Source organism: Pygocentrus nattereri, chromosome 19, assembly GCF_015220715.1.
Source record: "Pygocentrus nattereri isolate fPygNat1 chromosome 19, fPygNat1.pri, whole genome shotgun sequence".
NCBI classification, from domain to species: domain Eukaryota; kingdom Metazoa; phylum Chordata; class Actinopteri; order Characiformes; family Serrasalmidae; genus Pygocentrus; species Pygocentrus nattereri.
The window spans coordinates 17,762,474-17,784,875 of NC_051229.1; the positions used below are offsets into that span (position 1 = coordinate 17,762,474).

General features: G+C 38.2%; 1 protein-coding gene across 9 annotated transcripts in view; it reads left to right on the forward strand.

The window, feature by feature from the left end:
* Nucleotides 1-22,402, forward strand: part of LOC108427207 (receptor-type tyrosine-protein phosphatase mu-like) — a 269,465-nt gene that overhangs the window by 226,961 nt on the left and 20,102 nt on the right. For all 9 annotated transcript variants that reach the window (XM_037531160.1, XM_037531153.1, XM_037531154.1 and 6 more), the window contains one exon: nt 15,774-15,871. In XM_037531160.1, the coding sequence (XP_037387057.1) occupies nt 15,774-15,871 (98 nt within the window). The remainder of the gene's footprint in view (nt 1-15,773; nt 15,872-22,402) is intronic.

The window sequence follows — 22,402 nt, forward strand, 5'->3', positions numbered from 1 at the left end:
AGTATGGTATGTCACAAAATAACACTTTGCAAAGATAATTATAATTGTAGCTTAGAAAATAAGAGTTAATGGAAAACAACAAAACAGCTAAAAATGCTGGGAGGTTTTTGGGCAAAAGACTCTTCAGTTTGTAGGACTTTCACATTAACTGATCTTAACTAGATTTACCTCCATAACTAAGGATTATACAAGAAATAGTAAGTGTTACTAGATTTATATTAGTAACTTTAACACATTAGTAAAGTAAACCAAAAAGAGCTGAAAGTACGTCTACTAACAAAAGAGTGGAAGTGTAGCAATGGCAGACGGAACCAGATGCTTGCAGATGAGGCTTAAGTTCAAAACTTTAATACCAAAGGATTTGATCCAAAATCACAGTCAAAAAACAGAAGCAAAAAGTTGAAAACCAGAAATCCAAAAATCAGCAAAGGGGCAACGTAAAAATTTAGGTCATAAGCGATATTCAGGTCATACACAAAAATGAGATAACAGACATCAGAAAAATGCTGGTATGCAGGGAGACGATACTTCACAATGAAGCATTATAAACAAGCAGACTACATACACAGGAAAACAGGTGTGTGAGATTTGAAGTCCGGTGATAGATGCATCGGTTAGAGAGGTGAGTCATGTGACCAAACAAGGGGTTCTGGGAACTGTAGTCTGAGGCAGCTGCATTGGCTGTAGTTTCAGCTGGGCCAGACAGAGGCATTGACAGGAACCTGTAATTAAGGCAAGAGGTGGACACAATAAATGCTGAACAATTTAATATTGTGTTTTTGTGGCTTCTGTCTTGTGTTCTGTTAATTATGTTATATATTCTGTTTTCTTTTTCATGATGGTAACGTAAAAATATTTTATACTTAATGGCCATTTTGACTGAAAATTAAATAAAGGGAGGCAGGTATCTGAGTTTTGCAAAATATGACACATTTATAGAAAACACTTGCATGTTTGACAGCCAAATTGACATAAATACTAATGGTTTCCATTGTTCTTTTAAAACACAAATCTGTGATATTCCTAAAAGATGTAGCCATGTAAGTAGGATATTTGTTTTGCACATTTTCACAAGACAAAAAATCTTTTTATCTCTTTGTTGAAAATGTTTGATATCTTATGATGCAAAACTGCAGTACCTATCATATTGTAAACTTTGTGTAATGTTAACCTAACTCAGACATACATTGAGCAAGACTTAGCGTAACGGCTATCCTTCCCAATGCTCGTCTCTGCAGGATAACTCAGCCATGCCTCTCAGAGTGCTTTATAGGTTTGTCTCTTGCCTTCTGTGGTTTTGAATATCAGTTGTGTCTCTGTAACTGATTTGTACATCTTTCTCTGTGGCTTGTGTAGCCACCTGCCTCATGCATAAATTCATGCTGTCTGCTGTACTGTATCTCACCCATGTGTAAACTCCCCGAGTGTTCCCATCCCCATCATTTCCCTCACACTGACACTCACCTCTACCACAGCTCCTATGTCTCTCTCTCTTTCTCTGTCTCTCTAGTCCCTTTCTCTTCTCTTTCTAGTTCTCTCCTTCTCTCTCTGTCTTACATTACCTCTTACTAACAGATACTTTTGATGTGCTAATTAATAGAAACCAACAAAACCATTAAGAATTCTGAGTTCTAGGAAGACCTAGAGATGACATTCATAACTTTGAAGGCCCTGTGAGCTTCTGCATTTTGAATATAAGAAATTTGATGGTTGAGAACTGACAACCATATTTAACAATTCAAAATCAGTCATTAAAGCACAAGTTTAACTAAAACTACTGAGCTTTAATTTCTGACCACACTAAATTATATTGACCCATAATCCATTATTGGAATTCTCAGCTCCATAAAATCCATATCTGTCATAAAGTTTTCAGATCGGTTCAGCTCTATCCTGTGCCTCTCCTTTCTCTCTCTTGCTTTTTTTTTCACTCTTTCTGTCTCTCACTCACTTTCTGTCTCCTTCTCTCTATTTCTCTTTTTCCTCCATCTCTTCATCTCTTATCCCCTCTTTTCTGCTTTCTCTCTCTCCTCCCTTTCTGCATTTCTCTTTTCTTTATTTTTCTCTCACTCTCCTCAAACAGCCACCTGCCTTTTTCTCTCTCTCTTTCACTCTGCCACTCTCTTTGGCACTCTTTCTCTCTCTTTCTCTCTTTCTTTCTCGTTCTCTCTCACCATTTAATAGCCTCTCTCTCTCTTGCCTCTCTGTCTTTGTTTTTTTCTGTCTCTATTTCTTTCTCCCTTTCTCTCTCTTTCTCTCTGTCAATCTCTCTCTCTCTCTCTCTGGCTATACTGGACTATCTCTGGACACTATACATAACTATTTATGTCAGCATTCTTAAGATGACATTGTACTGATATCAGGTTAAATATGCCTGGAAACCACCCCTCTTCGCTGAGTTGATTGATGCAGTTATAGTGTTTTAAATGTGTTTAGTGCTGTAAATATGTTCAACGTTTATTCTTATTATGTCAGTACAATGTCATTTATTTCATAAAACATCTTATGTCAGGTTGCGAGAACCGACATAAGAACTTAATAAATGTTCAAGTAGTGCTTCATAAACACATTATTCAGTGCTTATGAATGCGTCATGAAGTCCTTATGTAGGTAGCCTTCAAATAAAGTGTTAACAAAAAAAGCACATGTGTGACTAAAACTGATTCTTCGGAATTAAATACACTAGCTCCTTACTCCAAAGAAAGGAACGAGGCAACGGGAAATAGACACTGAAAGCACTTCCTCTCATGAGGGTGGCCATGACACCAGAGTGAGGGGTGGGAGGGAATAAAAACATTGTTATTCTCTCCAAGCTTAAACCTCTGCATTATTCATCATCATCATCTTCACCTGGCAGACAGAGTGCTGACACCAGAGAGAGGGAAACAGAGAGAGTAAGGTAGAGAGAGAGAAAGGAGGGTCTGTCTCTTCGAATTAGAAGAAAGTGGGAAGCCCAGAACACATCATGCAACAGTCTGGGAGAGAGAGGGAGAGAGTTTTAGAGCATATTTCCTAGCTAGGGATATTATGTATGACTGCTGTCTCTGTTCAAAAGACCCCTAAGATAAAAGACCATCACCTTTAGATATAAAAACTTGACTCTTTTGCTAAACACAGAGGCAGGTGCTGACATAAGGTCTTCTTGTCTCGTCAAAGACGCATTGCAAGGAGTTTTGGCATTAAGGAAGAGATAACATGGGCAATTTTGGCTGGCCCTGTAGGGCCGTTGCGTTTGGGAGAAGTATAGCCTATACCAGGGGTCGACAACCCAAAGGTTAAGAGGAGCCATTTTATCCTTGCAGCAGAAATCAAGCCACCTTGGGAGACACAACATTTTATGTCCATTTTACCATCTTGGTTGTAAATATGTCTCAGTATGTACTAGAATACGTTTAAAAATATAAAGGAAAAAGCAGTCTTACTTTGCTCTGATTTAAGCTTTAGCTCAGGCATAGCTACTTTTCTTACATCTCTGGCAGGAAACGCAAAAGTAAAATATCGTTCAGTGTTCAACTTTTTTGAGGCTGAAGTTGCTTCTCATTTACTAGTTTTTTATTTGAATTTTCTCATTCCACCGTAAACGGTGCTTGCAGAGCCAGAATGTAACTGCTGCACCATTTAAGGTAGAACGGGAAAATTCAAACATGAAGCTGGCAAATGAGAATCTGACTTCAGCTTTGGGACTTTTTTAGTGTTTGACAGCTTCTTGTTGCAGATTAAACATATCAGGAAACCAGCTGAGTGCTTATAAATGCAAAAATATTTGTGCATCTCTAAACGATCAATATTTGTCTTAAATCTCTCTCTTTGCCATTTCGTTAACTGCTAGCTAGGCAAGGTTGTTGTTTGTGTTGCTATATGACCAACAGTCTGTGTGCCAGGCTTCAGGGATAAAGGTTCATAAATTAGCAGGTATACATGAATGTTAAAGACCATTTATTGTTAAAACTGTGTTAGGACAATCAGCAGAGCTTGTTTTTACTGCAAAGGAGGATTATGTTATTTTTACCTAAAAATCTAAAACTGCCGTGGGGCCGCAACAAAGCAGAGACAGTGCTGGAGCTGCATGTTGCCAACCCCTATGCCAGTGGTGTCCATAATATTTGCATGATGGGCTCCATGGGGAAAAATTTGGTGTTTCCAAAAAAAAAAAAAAAAAGTGGAGTGGTGGAGTGATAAAATGCAACTACGCTATTGAGTAATTAAAAAACTGCCTTTCATGTCATGCTAGTAACATTTCTTATAAACCTACTCATGAGAGTTTTTGTTTAGTTCAATTTCTAAAGTGGACCAAAAGAGATACTGGGGTTTGTTTATCAATATATTGCTGGAATGCAGTCATTATGTTAATGTCGCCTTTACCATCATGAAAATATAAAAATAGAAATTCTAAAATAGAGACACTTAACATATATGCATGTCACAAAACAAAGCAATAATAATAAATGATACTTGATATCTGCTTATTTATGATTGGTTTACCATTTTGAATTTAACCAATCAGATTGCTGATGCTAGGCCAAATGCATGTTCTGCAATCAGGAATGTGCCCAAAGTAAAGGTGTATTTTTATTATATCACTGCTCATTTGCTGTTATTATCAGCAACTTGTGCAGGAATGGTATGACAGTCTGTAAAGAGCAAAATGTTAAAACAGACAGATTATGTGGACAGCACAGCGCTGAAGTGCTCTGAAAAAAACAAACTCTGATGTTGAATTCTTGTTTGGTGGGGAGCATCATAAAAATGCGTCCCCACCAGCAGTGGTGGTCACAAGTCTGCATTTCAGTTGTTTAGTGTGGACCTGAAAATGAGTGGAGTGTTCACATGTAAAAGCAGACTAAAGAAAAAGTTAGGACCACATCAAACAAAGTAAACATAACAGCTACCTTAGTATAGCAACGTAGCAGTATGATATATTCAAACTGACATTTAGCAAATTCAAACACTGACTCAGTTCATTATTTCATTCATTATTATCACTAAAAACAAAAACATATTTACCAGATTAGTGAGCTCACTAGACACAGACTCATGAAGACTTTACTCCTTTGGGAAATGTCCTGCCCCTCAGCTGAAATGGAGTTTCATTTCTTTATGAAGTGAGCATCGTGAACTCAATCAGAAAATGGTGAGTCGTCACCCCAGTCATTTGAAAAGTGGTGGGTCAAACTCCTGTTACACCCATAGTTTTGGCAGCTCTGGTTCAGCCTCTACCACACCCTCATCTGGTAGGCAGAGGGCTTTATATCATTAATTGCTACTGTCTTTAATAGCCTAAACCATTGTTGGTCATAACCGAGTGGCGAGTCACAGTGTGAGGATAAGTGACATGAGGAAGTTGCATCAATGCATGTATTCATGGAATCATACTGTTCCCACACCACACTGCTGTCGCTTGAAAATTACCTCGTAAATTACCTTGTAAATAATGTTAGCAGTGTTACCGGCAACACACAGCAGACATGCTCACATGAACTGCAATTATTGACTGCGGTGTAAATGATGACATGCTCATAGCTTAATTTGTGCTAGCGGGCTTACCTCAGTTAAACTAAATATAGGCCTGTTTATTTTGAACAGTAAAATATCGAATTATATTTATTTTTGCATGTTTACCATCTTGTGTTTCCAGCAATGGTATCGCATTTGCGATATCACGTTTTTGCCACTGCATCAGTCCTACGTCATCCATCAGTTTCTGGTACATCTCCAGTGATGAAGTGCTGAAATCAGAGCACAGAACTAGGTAGCTTACTAAGCTAGCTGACAATATGAACCTGATCAAATAAGATAATAAGAGGTGTAATATCCAATCGCGTATTAATTACATTTATTAATGTGTTCATAATGAAGAGCTGAATCTAAATACAAATTAAATAAGTGCTGTCATTATATTGCAATTATTCTATTCCACAGTCTCACTAAGTATGTAATAGAGTAGTCCTGTGCATGTTTAATTATTATTATTATATGCTATTGCATTAGTTGATTGAAAAAATATGTATATTCAGTAAAATTGGACAACATTTATGTTGTATTCCATTTCAGATAAATGTTTTGTGTGTCCAACATTACAACTGTGACTCCTCTGGCCTTAACTAAATTTAATTTTCTTTAGCTATTGATTTTAATTAGCTATTTATGCTTAAAGCTTCAGGCGGCACAAGTGTCTTTGCCAGGCATCTTGAGACAAATAGTACTTTTTATGAAAATGGCTGTTTTTTTAAACACAATATAAGGCTAATATTGTTCTCTGGGGGGTTAAATTGACCTTTTTTACCTCATTTATTCATGTCACTGGATAAGCATGATTCAGTGTTTCGTATCATATTAAAGACAACATTCTTGCATTTTTGATCAAAGTTAAGTGATTTTGCTTGCCTCTTAACACCTTGTGACATGTAGTTATGTTACACTGCACCATGAGTGGGGACAATTTATGTGAATCAATAATGTTATAGCATCTTTTCCCTCCTCCTCTTGTGCCTCCTGTATTTACCAGGATTTTGTCCCCCAGTCAATGATTGACTGTAGACTATCGTCCAGGTCTGACTGATGTTTGTATCATCAGTCAGACCTGGAGAAAGCTCTTTCACGATGAACAAAATCATGTCCTGCCCATTATTTCCCATACTAAAATCCTGTTTCCTTCAGAAACGTGCATTGCATCAAGGTAGAAAAATGCATTCTGATTTCTGGTCCATGTTGACTTCAGTCATCTAGACCCACAGAGTGACCTCTGATGTCTGCTCTACATTTCACTATAATGAATGGCTGTAATTTACTGAGAGGAATTCCAACAGAAAACAGAATAACTACATTGACCTTCTCACAAACTATGGTTTAAATAGTGAGATATTTAATTTTTTCTCCAAATAAATCTACTTTGATTTGCAACAAATAGTTTGACACAATAATTTGTCCCTTTCTATGATGAACTTCCCATCAAAAAGATTTTTTGCTTACCTACATTGCAGAGATGATAAAGGAAGTACATGATTTAAAAGTTTTAAAAACTTTGTTTAATGTTGTGTTTTCAATGGTCAGTTTAGTGAAATGGATAGCCAAGTTTATATTCCATTGCTAACTTTCTGGTCAAAATTCAGCTTCCATTGTAAGTAAAATAACTTCGGTAGTAAAACATAAATTGCATTCAGGAATGATTTGGTGAGATAAGTCATGGTTTTATACTAAATTTAAGTAAACAGTACTAGTATGCACTTGGCTTCTTAACCCGAATGTTGTATAAGAATCTGTATATGGCCATTTCTCTTTGTTTAAGTATGGACTAGTATTTGCATAGCTTGAACGTCGACTTGGGAGGAAGGCTGCAGTTCCCCCAGATTGTCCAGACAACCTTGAGGCCGGATGTGGTACTGTGGTATGAAGAGGCAAAAAAGATCATCCTCTTAGAACTTACAGTCCAATGGGAAGAGGGATGTGAACAGGCCTTTGAAAGGAAGAGCACCAAATACCAACTTGACTGCTTGACTGTAGGGGGAAAGGATTGCAGGCATGGCTGTTCCCGGTTGAGGTCGGCTGTAGAGGATTTCCAGCCCGGTCAGTTTGGAGAATGCTCACAGCCATTGGAATGACGGGGAAGGAGAGAAAGGCAGCAGCTCGCAGGATGAGGGAGGCAGCAGAAAGAGCCTCTTGCTGGTTATGGAGCAGGAGAGAGGAGTTAAGCTGGAAGCCAGGAGGAGCTGATGGGCAATGACTTTGCCACCACTGCCGACCCACCACTGAGAGGGTGTTGTGGTTGAGGGTCGAAACACCCGGTGAATGGTGGGTACCGCCTGATGACATCAACTCCTCCTGCACGTATGGCGAGGCCAGCTATGGAAAAAGAAAAGCTCGGATTTCCACACAAACCCAAAAAAGGGTTTCAGAATTCTGTTGAAGCTAGCTGTACATGGTGAAGCCTTCAGGCAACTTTAATTGCTTGCAACCTATATGAAACTAAATTGTACTTGAGTTGTGTAGTTCAAAGTCAGTCTCAACAGTTGCAAGCATCTCAACTTTGTGAAACAAATTTAAAGAAAAAAAATAATCGAAATGATAATAAGGTGTGACGTGATCATGTTGAATGACATGAATTAGGAATTAATGAATTACGAGTTAGGAATTAATGGACAAAAAAAAGAAGATGGCTTTTTGGGTGGTTGAAAGGTTGTTTAACTAGTAGAATAAGCAGTGTGTTGTGTGCACCTGCAACTATTAGGTTGTAGGCAATTTGCAACTAGCACAAATTAGCAAACAAGTAGCAAGTAAAACCAGGGTAGAAGGTTAAAGGCACATATTTTATCTTGTCATAGCGAAGATTTGGGTATTTAAAACGGAATTGTTTTATGTAAAGATGTGCTGTAATCAATATTAATGAATGAACCTTTAACAAGGTTGCTCAAACAAGATACACGTACCTGCTCTAGACTTCATATTTGGCTTCCTTGCCACAAATTTAAGTTCTCAACATTTAAGCAGAAACTACAAGTGACCAGCAAGACTGTTTAATGATGCTCTTTAATGATGCTCGGGAGTTTGGAGCAGCAGTCTGTGTGTGTGGGAGTGTGTGTGTGATGAATATGTGAGTGTGTTAATGAGGTTTAGAGGGTGTATGTCCAGGAGGTTCTGATAAACTGGCAGCTGCTCCAATAATCCCCTCTAGAGCGGAGGTCTCATCAATAACACAGGGTCACACACACAAACACACACACACTCAGACACACACACGCTATCGCACACTCACGCGCACGCATATTCAGATGCTCTTCAGACTGTGTGGATGCACTATAATGATGCAGGCTTTGGCAGTAGGCTGTGGTTTGGGGGTCTCTTAAGCAGCTTGTGCAGATAGATATTAGATGGATGGATGGAGGAAGGAAAGAAAAGTCTTCCTCAGTCTCGCTGTTGCTCAACCCTCTCCCTCTCTCTCTCTCTCTCTCTCTGTCTTGCTCCTCTCTCTTTCTTTTGCTCGTTCTCTCTCAGTTGCAAAGTCTTTTCCACATGGCTGATTGTGGTGTATTACCAGTTTTATCATTTACAGGTGAGGCGTGATAGTCCACAGAGGGGAGGGAGGGAGGGAGAGAGAAAGAGAGACAGAGAGAGAGAGAGAGAGAGAGAGAGAGAGGCTGATATTGAGTGTGGCTAACATGTAATATTAATGATAGCAAGCAGATGAGAGGTTGTGTCTATCAGGAGTTTTTACACTTTGCTGGTTATAGGGGCATATCAGCAGATTTCACATGGTGCTACACACACACATTCTCTTTCACTCTGACACACACACACACTCACACGTTCTTCAGAAGAGTGACACACTGCTTGCAGGAATGACTGTCAGCAGCTCTTGACAGCTGGAGTTTCTGATACAGGAAGTGTTTGCAATTTTTTCCCCTCTTTACCAGAAAACCTTAGACTTCAGCATAAAGTTTTCTATACTTTTATTTATTTTGCTCAAATAAGTTTTATTGCGGTGGGGATGTTTTTCAAACAACTGTGCAGCTAAAGCATTCCTAAAATGCATTTGGAATTTCTTCTTACTCCCTAGCTCCTTGAGTTTTGGAGCCCATATCACAGATAAACTAATTTTGAAATAAGAGTTTGACTTTCTCTCTCCAGTCCATAATGTACTGAGACCACCCTTTAATTTCAAATGAAAACAGAAACAAGTTATATCATTTTCAGTGTTAGGAGCAAAAAGCAGTAAACAAACAGGAAACGAAACAGACAAAATTTTTCATATTTAGTGTGTTCACCCTTTACCGTTTAGGAGGCTGCTCACCTTTTAGAGCCTCATTTTCCCTGTATCTTATCATTGAAAACAAGGCTCTAAAAGGTGAGCAGCTTTCATCTATGAGAGCTGCTGGTGATCTCAAAACAACTGACAGACCACCCAACAATACTGTCCAGACCTTAACATCACTTAATGTATTTGGGACTATGTAGATCATGAGAAGCAAAAAATGCAACCAACTACAAAATACTGAACTTTGGATTTGGGCAAAAACATTCCTGCAGATTTCCTTAAAAAACAAAGCAAGTCTCCTAAAAGGAATGAAAGGTTTTATAAAGGTTAAGGGTGGACAAATTTTGTATGTTTAATTTTCTGATAAATGTTTGTTTGCTGCTTTTTGTTCCTAACACTGAAAAATATTTTTAAAAAACTTGTGTCTGTTTTCATTTGAAATTAAATAAATGGTCTCAGTACATTATGGACTTGAGAATTGTACGTTTAATATTAGAACTTGAACAGTTTTGGAAATTCTTGTTTTTTTTCTTATATTCTTTTGACTTTTCACTCCCTTTTGAAAATGAAGTATGTTATAAATTAAATAAAGGAAAGGTGATTTCTGACTTTTGCACAGAACTGTGTATGGAAACTAAATGGAAAATAGGCTACTAAAAATTCCATTTTTACTTGAATGTTTTTGTGCTGTCACAGAACTTAGTGTCACAAAGCCAGCATGTTTACATATATCTGCTCATTCAGCCTAGGTACGCACATTTATGCTGACGTTATACGGGGTGTTTCAGCTGAAAGGGCAACAGAATTAATTTACATATATCTAACTTAGGGTAGGCTACTGATTTTTTTTTCTTTATTTTCTGCATAATCAAATCGTTAAGATGTAAACAAAGTTATTCAGAGTGGTTTGATATGAAATCTTTTGTAGAAAAGTAGTGTAAGAACTGTTCACAGTGGTGGTGATACGAGCCAGACGTCTGAAGATTTTAATGCCTCTAAACATTACTTCACAGAGAAGTATTACATGAAATATTTATGAATACACTGCCTTATGCCCAAGACATTGTTTCACAAAGAAAACTGTTTTTTTTTTTTCCAGATTTACCATTGTTTTACTATGATCAATATTACATCTAAAACTTCAGAAGATGTGTAGGTTCACCGGTGGCTTTGGATAGTAAATAAAATGGCTATATTTGTGTTGTAGATATTATGACCCCTGGTTCATGTTAGTACTACTGTAATGAAATCTAAATTTGATTTTACATCAAACCATTCTGTATGATTTTGTTTATATCTCAGTGGTTGAATTAACCAGGATTTTTGACACTGTAAAAAAACAGCTGCTTAACACTAAGAGATAAAGAACTTTAAAACTAACTTTAAAATGGCCATGATAGTTAGAATGAATAATTATTGTTTTTAGTACATAAAACCACACATATTTTATGAGTAAACTTCTGGGGAAAAAAATTGTAAGATAAGCAGTGTGCTTGGGTGGAAGTTGAAGTAGGTTTCTATGATTTCTGTCAATGATGTGCTTCATTAAACTGGCGTATGGTTCTGTTTTGCTTTGGCTTCAGCATGCTCTACACAGGCTTGTAAGGCAGTATAGCTTGTGTATGTGTGTGCACGTATCTGTGTGTGTGTGTGTGTGTGTGTGTGTGTGTGTGTGTGTGTGTGTGTGTGTGTGTGTGTGTGTGTGTGTTGGCTGAAGACTTCACCTCCTCTCATTCTCTGCCCTCACACTCTCAAAGTTACACAACTTCCAAAGTGCTTTAGTCACCCAGGCCAGATAAGGGCTCTGAACTTAGCCTCATTATTCTGTTCGTCTCTCTCTCTCTCTCCCTCTCTCTCTCTCTCTCTCTCTCTCTCTCTCTCTCTCACACACACACTCACACACACACACACGCACACAGTCTGGCACAGATCACTGGACTCCGCAGATCAATGGATCTGCTCACATTACGCCCACCTATCACTTATTTTCTCAAATGTATTGTTCTCTCACTCCTCTCCCTCTCTTTCTCTTTCTCTCTTTCTCTCTCGCTCTCTTTCTCAAGAGTCAAATAATGCCACAGGAGTCAGATTCACTGAGCAGTGTTAATTTGGTGATTTAGTTCGTTTGTATAGATCAAACTGCAGAGCAGTGCTCTGTAAAACAATTGAGATCTCTTTCACGCTCACACACGCACATACACCACACTTCCAGAGAAGGTCACTCTTATGAGCTGGGAAACTTGCCATACTTGAACTTGGCTATCAGACACACCGTGGAGTCAGTTAAATGCCATTTTATTCAGATACCTAATCAGTATCTGAGCTCTTTCTTATTGTCTCAGAGAATCAATTTTGAAACCATGTTATAGAGCCACTGGTCACAAAGCAGCTTGACTTATCCAAGACAGATGGACAGAAAGATAACAGAGCTGCAAGATGTAGGCTATTAGTATTCAGATTATATTGCTTCATATTGTAATTGTGATATGTCTTGCAGTATGGCGCACTGCTACCCATCTCTTCCAGTCAAAATGGCCATTCAGTTATTAACTGTTCCGCATCAGTGAAAAAGCAGGAGACATATACTGAATCTGAAATCTATATTTTCCCATATATTTTATCCATACCTCTAAAGATCAGGATTTTAAATTGGTTGTAAATAGAAACTCCTGTTTTTTTCACTTGCTTTCCTTTGACTTTCCCATTCCTTATGTAAGTGGATTATTTCATATCTGACATCCTCATAAATATCTGCTGAAAAGTGATTAACTTGAACTTTATGGCTGTTTTGGCTGGAAATTAATTAAATTTTGCACAATTCTGTATATTAAAATGACTTCATATTAAAATGTATAAGCGAATCAGTGATGTGACGGTTATTGTATGACTATTTTGTCTAAAATAATTTACGTTTGTCAGATTATACTCATACTTCATTGACAGAAATACTCATCTGTCACTGTTTTCAGATGCTCTCACAACACAGTAAAAAACTTAATCCTTGGTCAGAGGGCTCACTTGCATATTGCAGCCTATCACAAAAGACAGTATCATCATAACAATTACCAAATTTTACATTTTGCAACCTCAGTAAATAGATACACTATATTTCCAAAAGTATTCACTCAGCCATCCAAATCATTGAATTCAATTGTTCCAATCACTTCCATGGCCACAAGTGTATAAAACCAAGCACCTAGGCATGCAGACTGCTTCTACAAACATTTATGAAAGAATTGGTCGCTCTCAGGGACTGGAATTCCAGCATGGTACCATGATAGGATGCCACATGTGCAACAAGTTCAGTCATGAAATTTCCTTGCTACTGGTATTATAACAAAGTGGAAGTGATTGGGAACGACAGCAACTCAGCCATGAAGTGGTAGGCCATGTAAAATGGCAGAGCGGTGTCAGGGGATGCTGAGGCGCATAGTGCACAGAGGACGCCAACTTTAGGCAGAGTCACTCGCTACAGACCTCCAAACTCAAGAACAGTGTAGAGAGCTTCATGGAATGGATTTCCATGGCTCTAGAGCAGTGGAGACGTGTTGTCTGGAGTGACAAATCACGCTTCTCCATCTGGCAATCCGACGGGTGACTCTGGGTTTGGTGGTTGCCAGGAGAACGGTACTTGTCTGACTGCATTGTACCAAGTGTAAAGTTTGGTAGAGGGTGGATTATGGTGTGGTGTTGTTTCTCAGGAGTTGGGCTCGGCCCCTTAGTTCCAGTGAAAGTAACTCTTAATGCTTTAGCAGACCAAGAGATTGCGGAAAATTTCATGCTCCAAACTTTGTGGGAACAGTTTGGGAATGTCCCTTCCTGTTCCAACATGACTGCACACCAGTGCACAAAGCAAGGTCCATAAAGACATGGATGAGTGAGTTTGGTGTGGAAGAACTTGACTGCCCTGGACAGAGTCCTGACTTCAACCCCATAGAACACCTTTAGGAGGAATTAGAGTGGAGACTGCGAGCCAGGCCTTCTCATCCAACATCATTGTCTGACATCACAAATGCGCTATGGAAGAATGGTGAAATATTCCCATAAACACTCTCCTAACCTTTGTGGAAAACCTTCCCAGAAGATTTGAAGCTGTTACAGGTGCAAAGGGTGGGCTGACATCATAATAAACCCTATGGGTTAAGCATGTGAAGGCAGATGAGCAAATACTTTTGTCAATTTAGTGTACATAGATAAATAGGCATGATATATTTGCTGTATGCTATAGAGCTTTGGTTGTTATTTCTTTGTACTTAAAAGGCGCCATTGATTGGTCAGCTGAAGAGCCACTGAACACAGCTTAAAAGATGGTAAAATCCTTTGAAGTTGTCTCCTCAGCTGAAGTATGGGGTAGCTCAAAGCGAATTGTTGATGTTATAGATGATCTTAGTATGTGTTTAGGTGCTGCTCAGATTCAGGCTGGTGTTCACTGGCATCGGGGCAACGTATTATGTTACTGCAGAATAGCATTTGAATCCTACACAGCAGATGATGTCCTGTTCTCTGCTCACCACACCAGGAATCAATCCGACAATTCCCATACAGGCCAGTGAGCTGAGCCAGAGTTGGTGGGGGTATGAGGGTGGTGATAGTGTGAGATGCCATGAGTTAAAGTAATATGGTTTTAGTCTAGATGTGAAATAGAAAGTGAGACTGTGTTAGAAAGTACAATACTGTTCAAAAGTTTCGCTGCAGAAAAGTGATTCTAATATGTTCAAACTTCACAGCTTTAAAATCATTAGTACAGTGCCAGAAAGCTGTAAATAAAATTTTTTGTCCAGAATGATGCACACAGCCATAGGAGATTCTAAAATGGCTCAGGAAGGTGTATAACATGGAGAACGTAGTTAGAATACAATTAATATCCAAAATTCATCATATTTCAAAGAGGGGATCACATCCCAAGACTGATGTTGTACCATTTGAGACCATATGAAAACACAACATTGCAGATATGCAGAAATACAGCAAGAGAGCAGAAGCACACCAATGCCATATGTAGCCTCAGTTTCTAAAAATGATGAAATTCACTAAGAACATTGTAAAAGTGCAAAGTGTAATTCATAGTAATTCATTGCCTTCAATTACTAACCATTATCTGTTGTTGAGGATTCTGGTTGCAGCACATACTGTAGCCTAAATACTTTAATCATTTTAGTAAGTTAATTTTATGTAATGAGCTTATTTGTATTTTTTTTTTCAGTTTTTTGCCCAGTGTTCTAGTTTTAGCCAAAAATATTAATCTCTACATATTTAATTATCCTAAAATAACTTGTTCAGAGAATTCTTGAAATATTAAATAAAACATCTAAAAATATTTCTTGGTTAATAGTTAGTAATTTTAAAATCCATATGGTTTTAATTATTATTGTTGCTTCTTATAATAATCTTGTTACCATGGAAAGTGATTTCAAACTTTTGAACGCTAGTGTACATGTTTATGTCTGTTAGTGTCTGTCTGTTGTTTGGGTGGGTTTGTGCATGTGTAAGTATGTATGTGCACGTGTGTGTGTGGACCGTCAGCTCTCGGCCCAGCTGTTTTATAATGACATTTTTATGAGCTGGAAGAAGATCAGGAGGTTGCAGCGATTCTCGGCTGAATGTAATTTGCCTCTGGCTGCAGGTAATGTGCATTAGCTCCAGCCCTTATGCAGGGATTTGCACACACTAATTAATTTGTCACAAGTCATTTTTTTACCAGTGGTACTTGATTAAAAACAATATTAATTCAAATTAATTAGATTTCTAATTGAAAATTGGAGGGACTGAATGGTCAGCGCTGGCCAAGCTGGAGTGCATTAACTCAATTTGTGCTTTTGATTTTCATGTATAATTTTGTTGAGTACTTTATTATAAGTATAGACCCATAACAGTGGACGACTTTTGGTCTGATTGTGATTTGGACTAGAGTCTAAAGTCAGAACAGATGAAGTAATATAATCATATGGAAAAACAAGGTTCTGTCCTGACAACAACAGTGTACAGTGAATGACATTCACTGTGTTTGTATGTTTTCTATGCACAGGACCCATGCAGGAGACTGTGATTGACTTCTGGAGGATGGTTTGGCAGGAGAACACAGCAACCATCGTCATGGTTACTAACTTGGTGGAAGTTGGAAGGGTGAGTACACAGTACTTGACATCTGTAGTTTAGAACATGGCACAGGTCAGTCCTGAAAGACTGTGTGGCTTTTAAACACTTGGAGAAACACTGGTTTCTCTAGCTCATTACAGTTACCACAGGCACTGAAACTGAAATGAGTTGGCCCAGTTGGACAGTTGCGCTCCCATAGGATCCTTTGCTGGTGAAATGATACATCTCAAGGTTCTTCACTATGAACTGAGTGGGAACTAATCATTGCGTGGATCATTACCACACAAGCATGAAATAGCTTTTCACTCAGCCTCTTGCATGATGACCAGATCTCCAGACCACTGAATCTAGATCCTAATGAGCCATCTTGTCAATAAGAGGGCCATCACTGCTGAAAAAATATAACACTAATGCCCCTACAAGCCTGTGGGAAATCCAGAAAAAAATAATAGGGATGCCTTGATTACCTTTTATGCCGCTAGTCCTGATGTAGTTCATTTAATGTTCAGTATCTGCACAGTGCACACTTAAAGTGGAGTAAGCTCACTTAGTTACAATATGCTAGTCTTCCTTAAAGTCCTATAATAAATTAACTCAATTATAATTCATTTCAGAAAAGGTATTACTTTACTTCATGACAGTGGCATACATAGAGTGCAGTGCAGTAAAATAGCCCTTTAAAAGGCTAAGAATTTGATCCATCAGTAAAGATGAGTTCTCAGTTCGGTAAATGTTGCTGAATTTACTCAATTTCCCCACTAGCTGAGGCTCTGTCCATCCCACATTTTCTCCTCTTATACCCACTTATGTGTGGCTGCAGCTTTGATGGGGTTGAAACTCACGATCGCCTCTTTAGGTGATGTGTTGTACCATTCAGGAGCGCTTGAAGTTACTCAGATTTTGTGTTCATAAATGTTTAATACACTACTGAAAATATGGGTTGTTTTAGCTTTGCAAAAGTAGCATGGTTACATGTGGTGTTTAACAGTTCAAATCATTATCAGGAGACTGAGTTTGAAGCTGTCCATATCTTGAAGCCTGAGAGGGGAAAATATCTGATGGGATTGTGTGATGGAAATGGGGAAATGGGGAATACTAATGGGGAAATTGAGTAAAAATATTTTTATCTATTTTTTAACTGAGATGCAGGATGGAGTTGGGAGAATGTTTAACCAAATTAAGTCCTTAAGCTAAAGTCAAAAAGTCAGTTAACTTGTAATTTTAAGTTGATCTGACTTGACATTTTTAGAGTATATGTTTGTCTTTTTTTATCTGTGAGGACATTTTGAGCTGCATTATATGTGTGAAAGGTGCTATACAGATGAATGATGATCTTATTATGATCTCAAAGTCTCAGAACTACCACCAGCATCTTATCCCATATTTCAGCATAGCCTTGAAGCTGGCTGGCTCTCCCTCCCTTGGCGAGTGAGTGGCGGTCCGGCTCGGCAGATGTGGCTTGCTGTGGCTGCAAGTGCCAGGCTAGTGTGTGATACTGATCTAATGCTGGCTGCAGTGCTGGAGGAGGCTGATCTAATGCTGCCTGCTGGCGGTGGGTAGCTGGCGGCTGGTGGTGCGTGTGTCGGGGAGGGAGGGCTGCCGAGTCTTTCCCACAGAGAGCCATAAACCCACCGCTGCGTTCCACTGCCGCCCATCTGCCTCCATACCGCACCAAGGCACTCAGGGAGATGTGCTGCAGATCAGATGAGCCCTGCAGGGGAGAGGGGGAGAGGGACGGGGGAGCACAGAGAGAGAGTGGGTAAAGCTAGAGGAGAAGATGAACTCTGGAGGATGTTTCTCTGAAGGAGAGAAACTGAAAACATTGTAAGGAGAAGGGGCAGAATAATCGGATACATAAAAGAAAGCCGATGCAAGGCCACAGTTTGAAGGAAAGTCATTACTTTTATTATGATTACTTACAATAGTATTATTTTTTATTCATTAATTGATAAATTAAAAGATAACTTAAAATTATAAGGAAACGGATTACTTGTTTTTCTTATGTTATACATTGTAGAGCTTTAATCAGCACAGAACCCATATATAGCCTGACAATATTTTGTCAAGAGCTGACACAACCCGCAAGAAACCAAACCCAAACTTGACCTCAAAAAGCCAGAGACCCAACTGTACTTTATGTTCCTAATCATAGCACCTGTTTTGTTCTGTTGTTCTCATGATGGCTTCATGAAACTTGACGGACCATGCTACCACAACACAAGTTACTCCATTGTGCCTGTGTAAAATCCTTTCCTGAAACTAGGGAGGACGAATACAGTGGAAAGTGCAACTTACAATCCATTAAAGGTGCAAGAAGAGCTATGAAAAACCTGACCATGAAGTTTCAAGATGACATGAGCCCAACAAATGTTGGAAAAATGACGTCTGAACCTGACAAACCTGACATGAATCAGCAGTTCTTGTGAGGTTCACACAATATTTCAAGCTGTAGTGTGTTGATGGTATGGCACTAGGCCATTTGTAATGTTTTCTTTTACAGTCCTAGAAGTTTTAGGTTTTAGCCAGATAAATGTGACGTGCAAAATCACTAACAGGTTCTGAGTATTACTGAAGAATGTGGTACCAACTCCACAGTACTGTGCATTTATTTTGGGTAAAATGTTCCAGGATATAATTAAATAAAAAAGACAGTACATGAATAAAGTCTTACCATTTACTTCAGAAAAACTTGTTTTGTGCCATCATTTTACATTACATGTAGCCGGCACTTGGAGGTGTTGTGGATTTACTGCTTAAATGTGAGACATTATATTGAAGTTTAATGTATGTTTGTATGGCCCACCTTATTATTCTAAATATTTATGAGGTAGTTTACTGTGTCCTTTAGCAGCTTAGTAGCTAGAATATGTTTTCAGTCCAAATAGGTTAGACTGCATTGGAACTTACCATCATGTTACCCAAAATAATTCTACTGTACTTCACACTTACCCAGTTATTGCTCAGAACTTACGGTACTGCAAAAGAAAGTGTAACTAATTATTTGAGTTGATCACAATTATTTAAGCTTACTGCAGTTATTTTTACAATTGTTAGCTTTCACAACCTTATGTTTACATTAGAGATGACACCAATCCAGTACTGCATATTGAGGTCAGGCTGATATCAGAAAAAAATGCTTAATCAGATGTTAGAGGGAAAAAAGAATAAGTTTGATCCTGTAACAAATGTATCCTGGAAAAGCACACACACACACACACACACACACACACACACACACACACACACACACACACACACACACTGTGTGATATGATGTGTTTAGCTGTGTATTTCACCATGAGTAGCACAGTTTTAGTATTGGGCAATGTCTGGTTCTGTTTCATTTGTTGGGATAAGCAAATACATGTAAATAAAAAAAAGAAAATCATATGTTGAGACAAAGTTTGGAAAATTGTCATATCTGTTTTTATTACACAAGCCCATATACACATAACCACAATTATTTAAATGGCAATTAATCTTTAGCTAAAATTTTATTCCTGAATGGTACACACATACACATACACATTTTATATATATATATATATATATATATATATATAAAAATATAGTGTAGTCAAAGTATTACTTTTACTATGTTTAGCTGGGTGTGTACAGTATATGTATTGATTAATTAATAGATTAGATTACACTACACTGTGATTTAACACAGTCGTTCCAAGCTTTTTTTAGTTGAGGTGAAAGAGGAAGTAATAAAGAAGAGTGACAATGACTTGATCTACTGTGATAGGAGAGTGAATATATGTACCTGATTTTCTCCATGTGAAGCCTATGATATACACATCACTGCATTAGTAAGCCAATTTGTTCGACCATTTACAATTGCACTTGCATGTCTACACGGTCCATAACCCGCCTACCTCGAACGTGCACACATCTCCCACCCACCCACACACATGCTTCCTCTTAATTGATGGAATAAAATAATGGCTGTGATCTAATGTAATCTCAGCGGAGATTGAGCAAGAGCGGTGCGGGATGAGGATTTCTCATCTCAAGTGTCACCAAGGGACCTCAACTTCTGCTCTCCTCCCCCTCGAGTGTCCCTCCATCCTCCAGTCTCATTTCCAGCCTTAATGATGCCGGAGAGCTACCAAGGACAGATTGAATCTTGCCGTGGCACTGTGTGTGTTTCTTGTACAAAAAAAAAAGAAAAGAAAAACTTGCCAGACATAGTGCTGTTTCCTGCTGCCACTGTTCTACTAAGTTCGATTTTTAGTCACTCTGTGCTGCTTTCATATCTTAACGGATTTCAGCTTTTAGATTTAATTGTGTCATGTATGTGTGTCATGTATTGTTTATCAGTGTAATATTACAACACCGATAGGCTGCAGGTGTGAGCTAAGGGTATTGGATGTCATATGAGGAAGCAGCAAAGTCATTTAGTGGAACATAACATGAGAATGAGACAGCATTAAAGTATGAATTACCTTCTCATTGATACCCGAGAAATCTATTAGCAGATTTTAAAGAATTAAAGGGAGAAAAACTGTACCCAGGCTCATCTGTACCTGAGAAGAAAAATGATAAGAGCCAAGCTTGACTTGCTAGATGTTAGGCAGATTTTTGGTGCTGTAGCTCCATTCTTGTACTCTTTGTAAGTAACTGGTAAGCTTTTCTTTTGTTGTTTCTGCCGTGTTTTTCAGCGAGACCAGGCTGCAGTTTGAATAATTTCTGCATACAGTTGTTGCAAGCGAACAGTACATTTGTGATGTGACTGGTTCAGCTGTCTGGCTGGACTTGTTTATTCATGTGCCCAGTACCAATAGTTTGCGTTGTTGTTATCCACTGACCTTGTCACATTGTATACAGATAGGTAGACTGAACCAGAAGTGCTTCTTCAATGTCATCATTCCAAAGAATGCATTTAGGTACCATTGAGCACTTTTTAAAGAATGTAGAGAGACAGACAGACAGACAGACAGACAGACAGACAGATAGATAGATAGATAGATAGATAGATAGATAGATAGATAGATAGATAGATAGATAGATAGATAGATAGATAGATAGATAGATAGATAGATAGACAAACAGACAGATAGACAGATAGGATTTGACATACGGTTTTAGACACAACCTTTAGTTGGTATCAAACCTTTACATTATGGTCAGGTTTTTTAAACTTAAAAAATGTTATTCATACTCATATCTCATTTATAACAATAAATGACATTCAATGAAAGGTTCTTTAAGCAACCACAAGTTGTTCTTCAATGGCATCGCTCCAAAGAATGACACTGGATTGAGAGTTTCTTAAAAATAAACTTTTTTAAAATGGTTTTTGGCTTGAACATATGACTCTAGATGTGACCTTAGTTTCAGACCTTTACATTATGGAGAGGTTCCTCACACTTTAAAAAGGTCCTTCACATTTCTGCATGTCTTTTATGAAGATGATTGGTAAAGAATCATCCACTGATAGGTTCTTTATTGAACCATAATTGTTTCTTTTGAACCCACTGACCCCTTTGTGGTTCCATTTCCATACTTTTTAAGAGTGTAGGTACATTAAAAAACTTAGGTAAAAGAATACATCAACTAGGCTATGATTCTAGAGCATGTAAACTGGGTAGGTTCCAGGAGTTCTAATGTAGGCATCAGTGGTCTACATTACTGTTCTATCTCATTGTTATCTCTGACTGTTAAAAAATGAGCCTCCAAAAACAAACTCTACAGACGAGGAAGTTTTTCAAGAGGTAGATCAGTGTATTTTTAACATTTTAAGATAAAGAGAAGCTCTGGTGACCCACAAAGAAATGTGCCTGATAGTGCTCGCTGTAGTTGAAGCTATGAATTTCTGTCCTCCTGTCTTCTCAACAAAAGTCAGATGTTAATTGGACACAGTGCCAGTCTTAGCCTTCCCAGGACCCTAAGCGAAACAACCCCTCTCCCCAACATAAATCACATATCTACCTCCTCTACCAATGTAAATTTTACACACATTGTAAATCCCCTTGAAGTCATCGTTAATCATAATGTTAACCCAATAGATTGTCCCTTTATGTTTACTTACTTTAGTTATTGAAGAAAAAATGTTTCTTTAGAACATTCAGCTTTCTACATTTTCTTGTGACAAAGTCATCAAGAATGTTAATGCTCATGATGGCACATTCTCTCAAATGCTTGTGGGACACTAAATTCACTGAACATTTATGGTGACAAACAGTTTCATACTTTGTCAACAACTCAACAGTTTTTTAGCTAGCTAGTAATAACTTATATTAGGAAACCTATGATAAGCTTTCTTTGCCTCAAAGCCCTATATAGGGCACAACTTAGGTCACAAAAGTATGACCTTTACGCACAAATAATTGCTTGTACATATATATAGAAAGCTGTGTGCTCTATGACTTAAACATAATCAGCTATAAACTTTGTATTTTCTGCATTATTTAGGCTGTAGCTTTCATAATTTATTATCTACCTAATGTACTACGTGGAGAATTTGGAGACATTTCAGGTTCAGGGGTTGGTAGAAAGCTTTCAAACATTTTTGACCACACACTTACAATTTAAAGAGATGAGAGACCATAA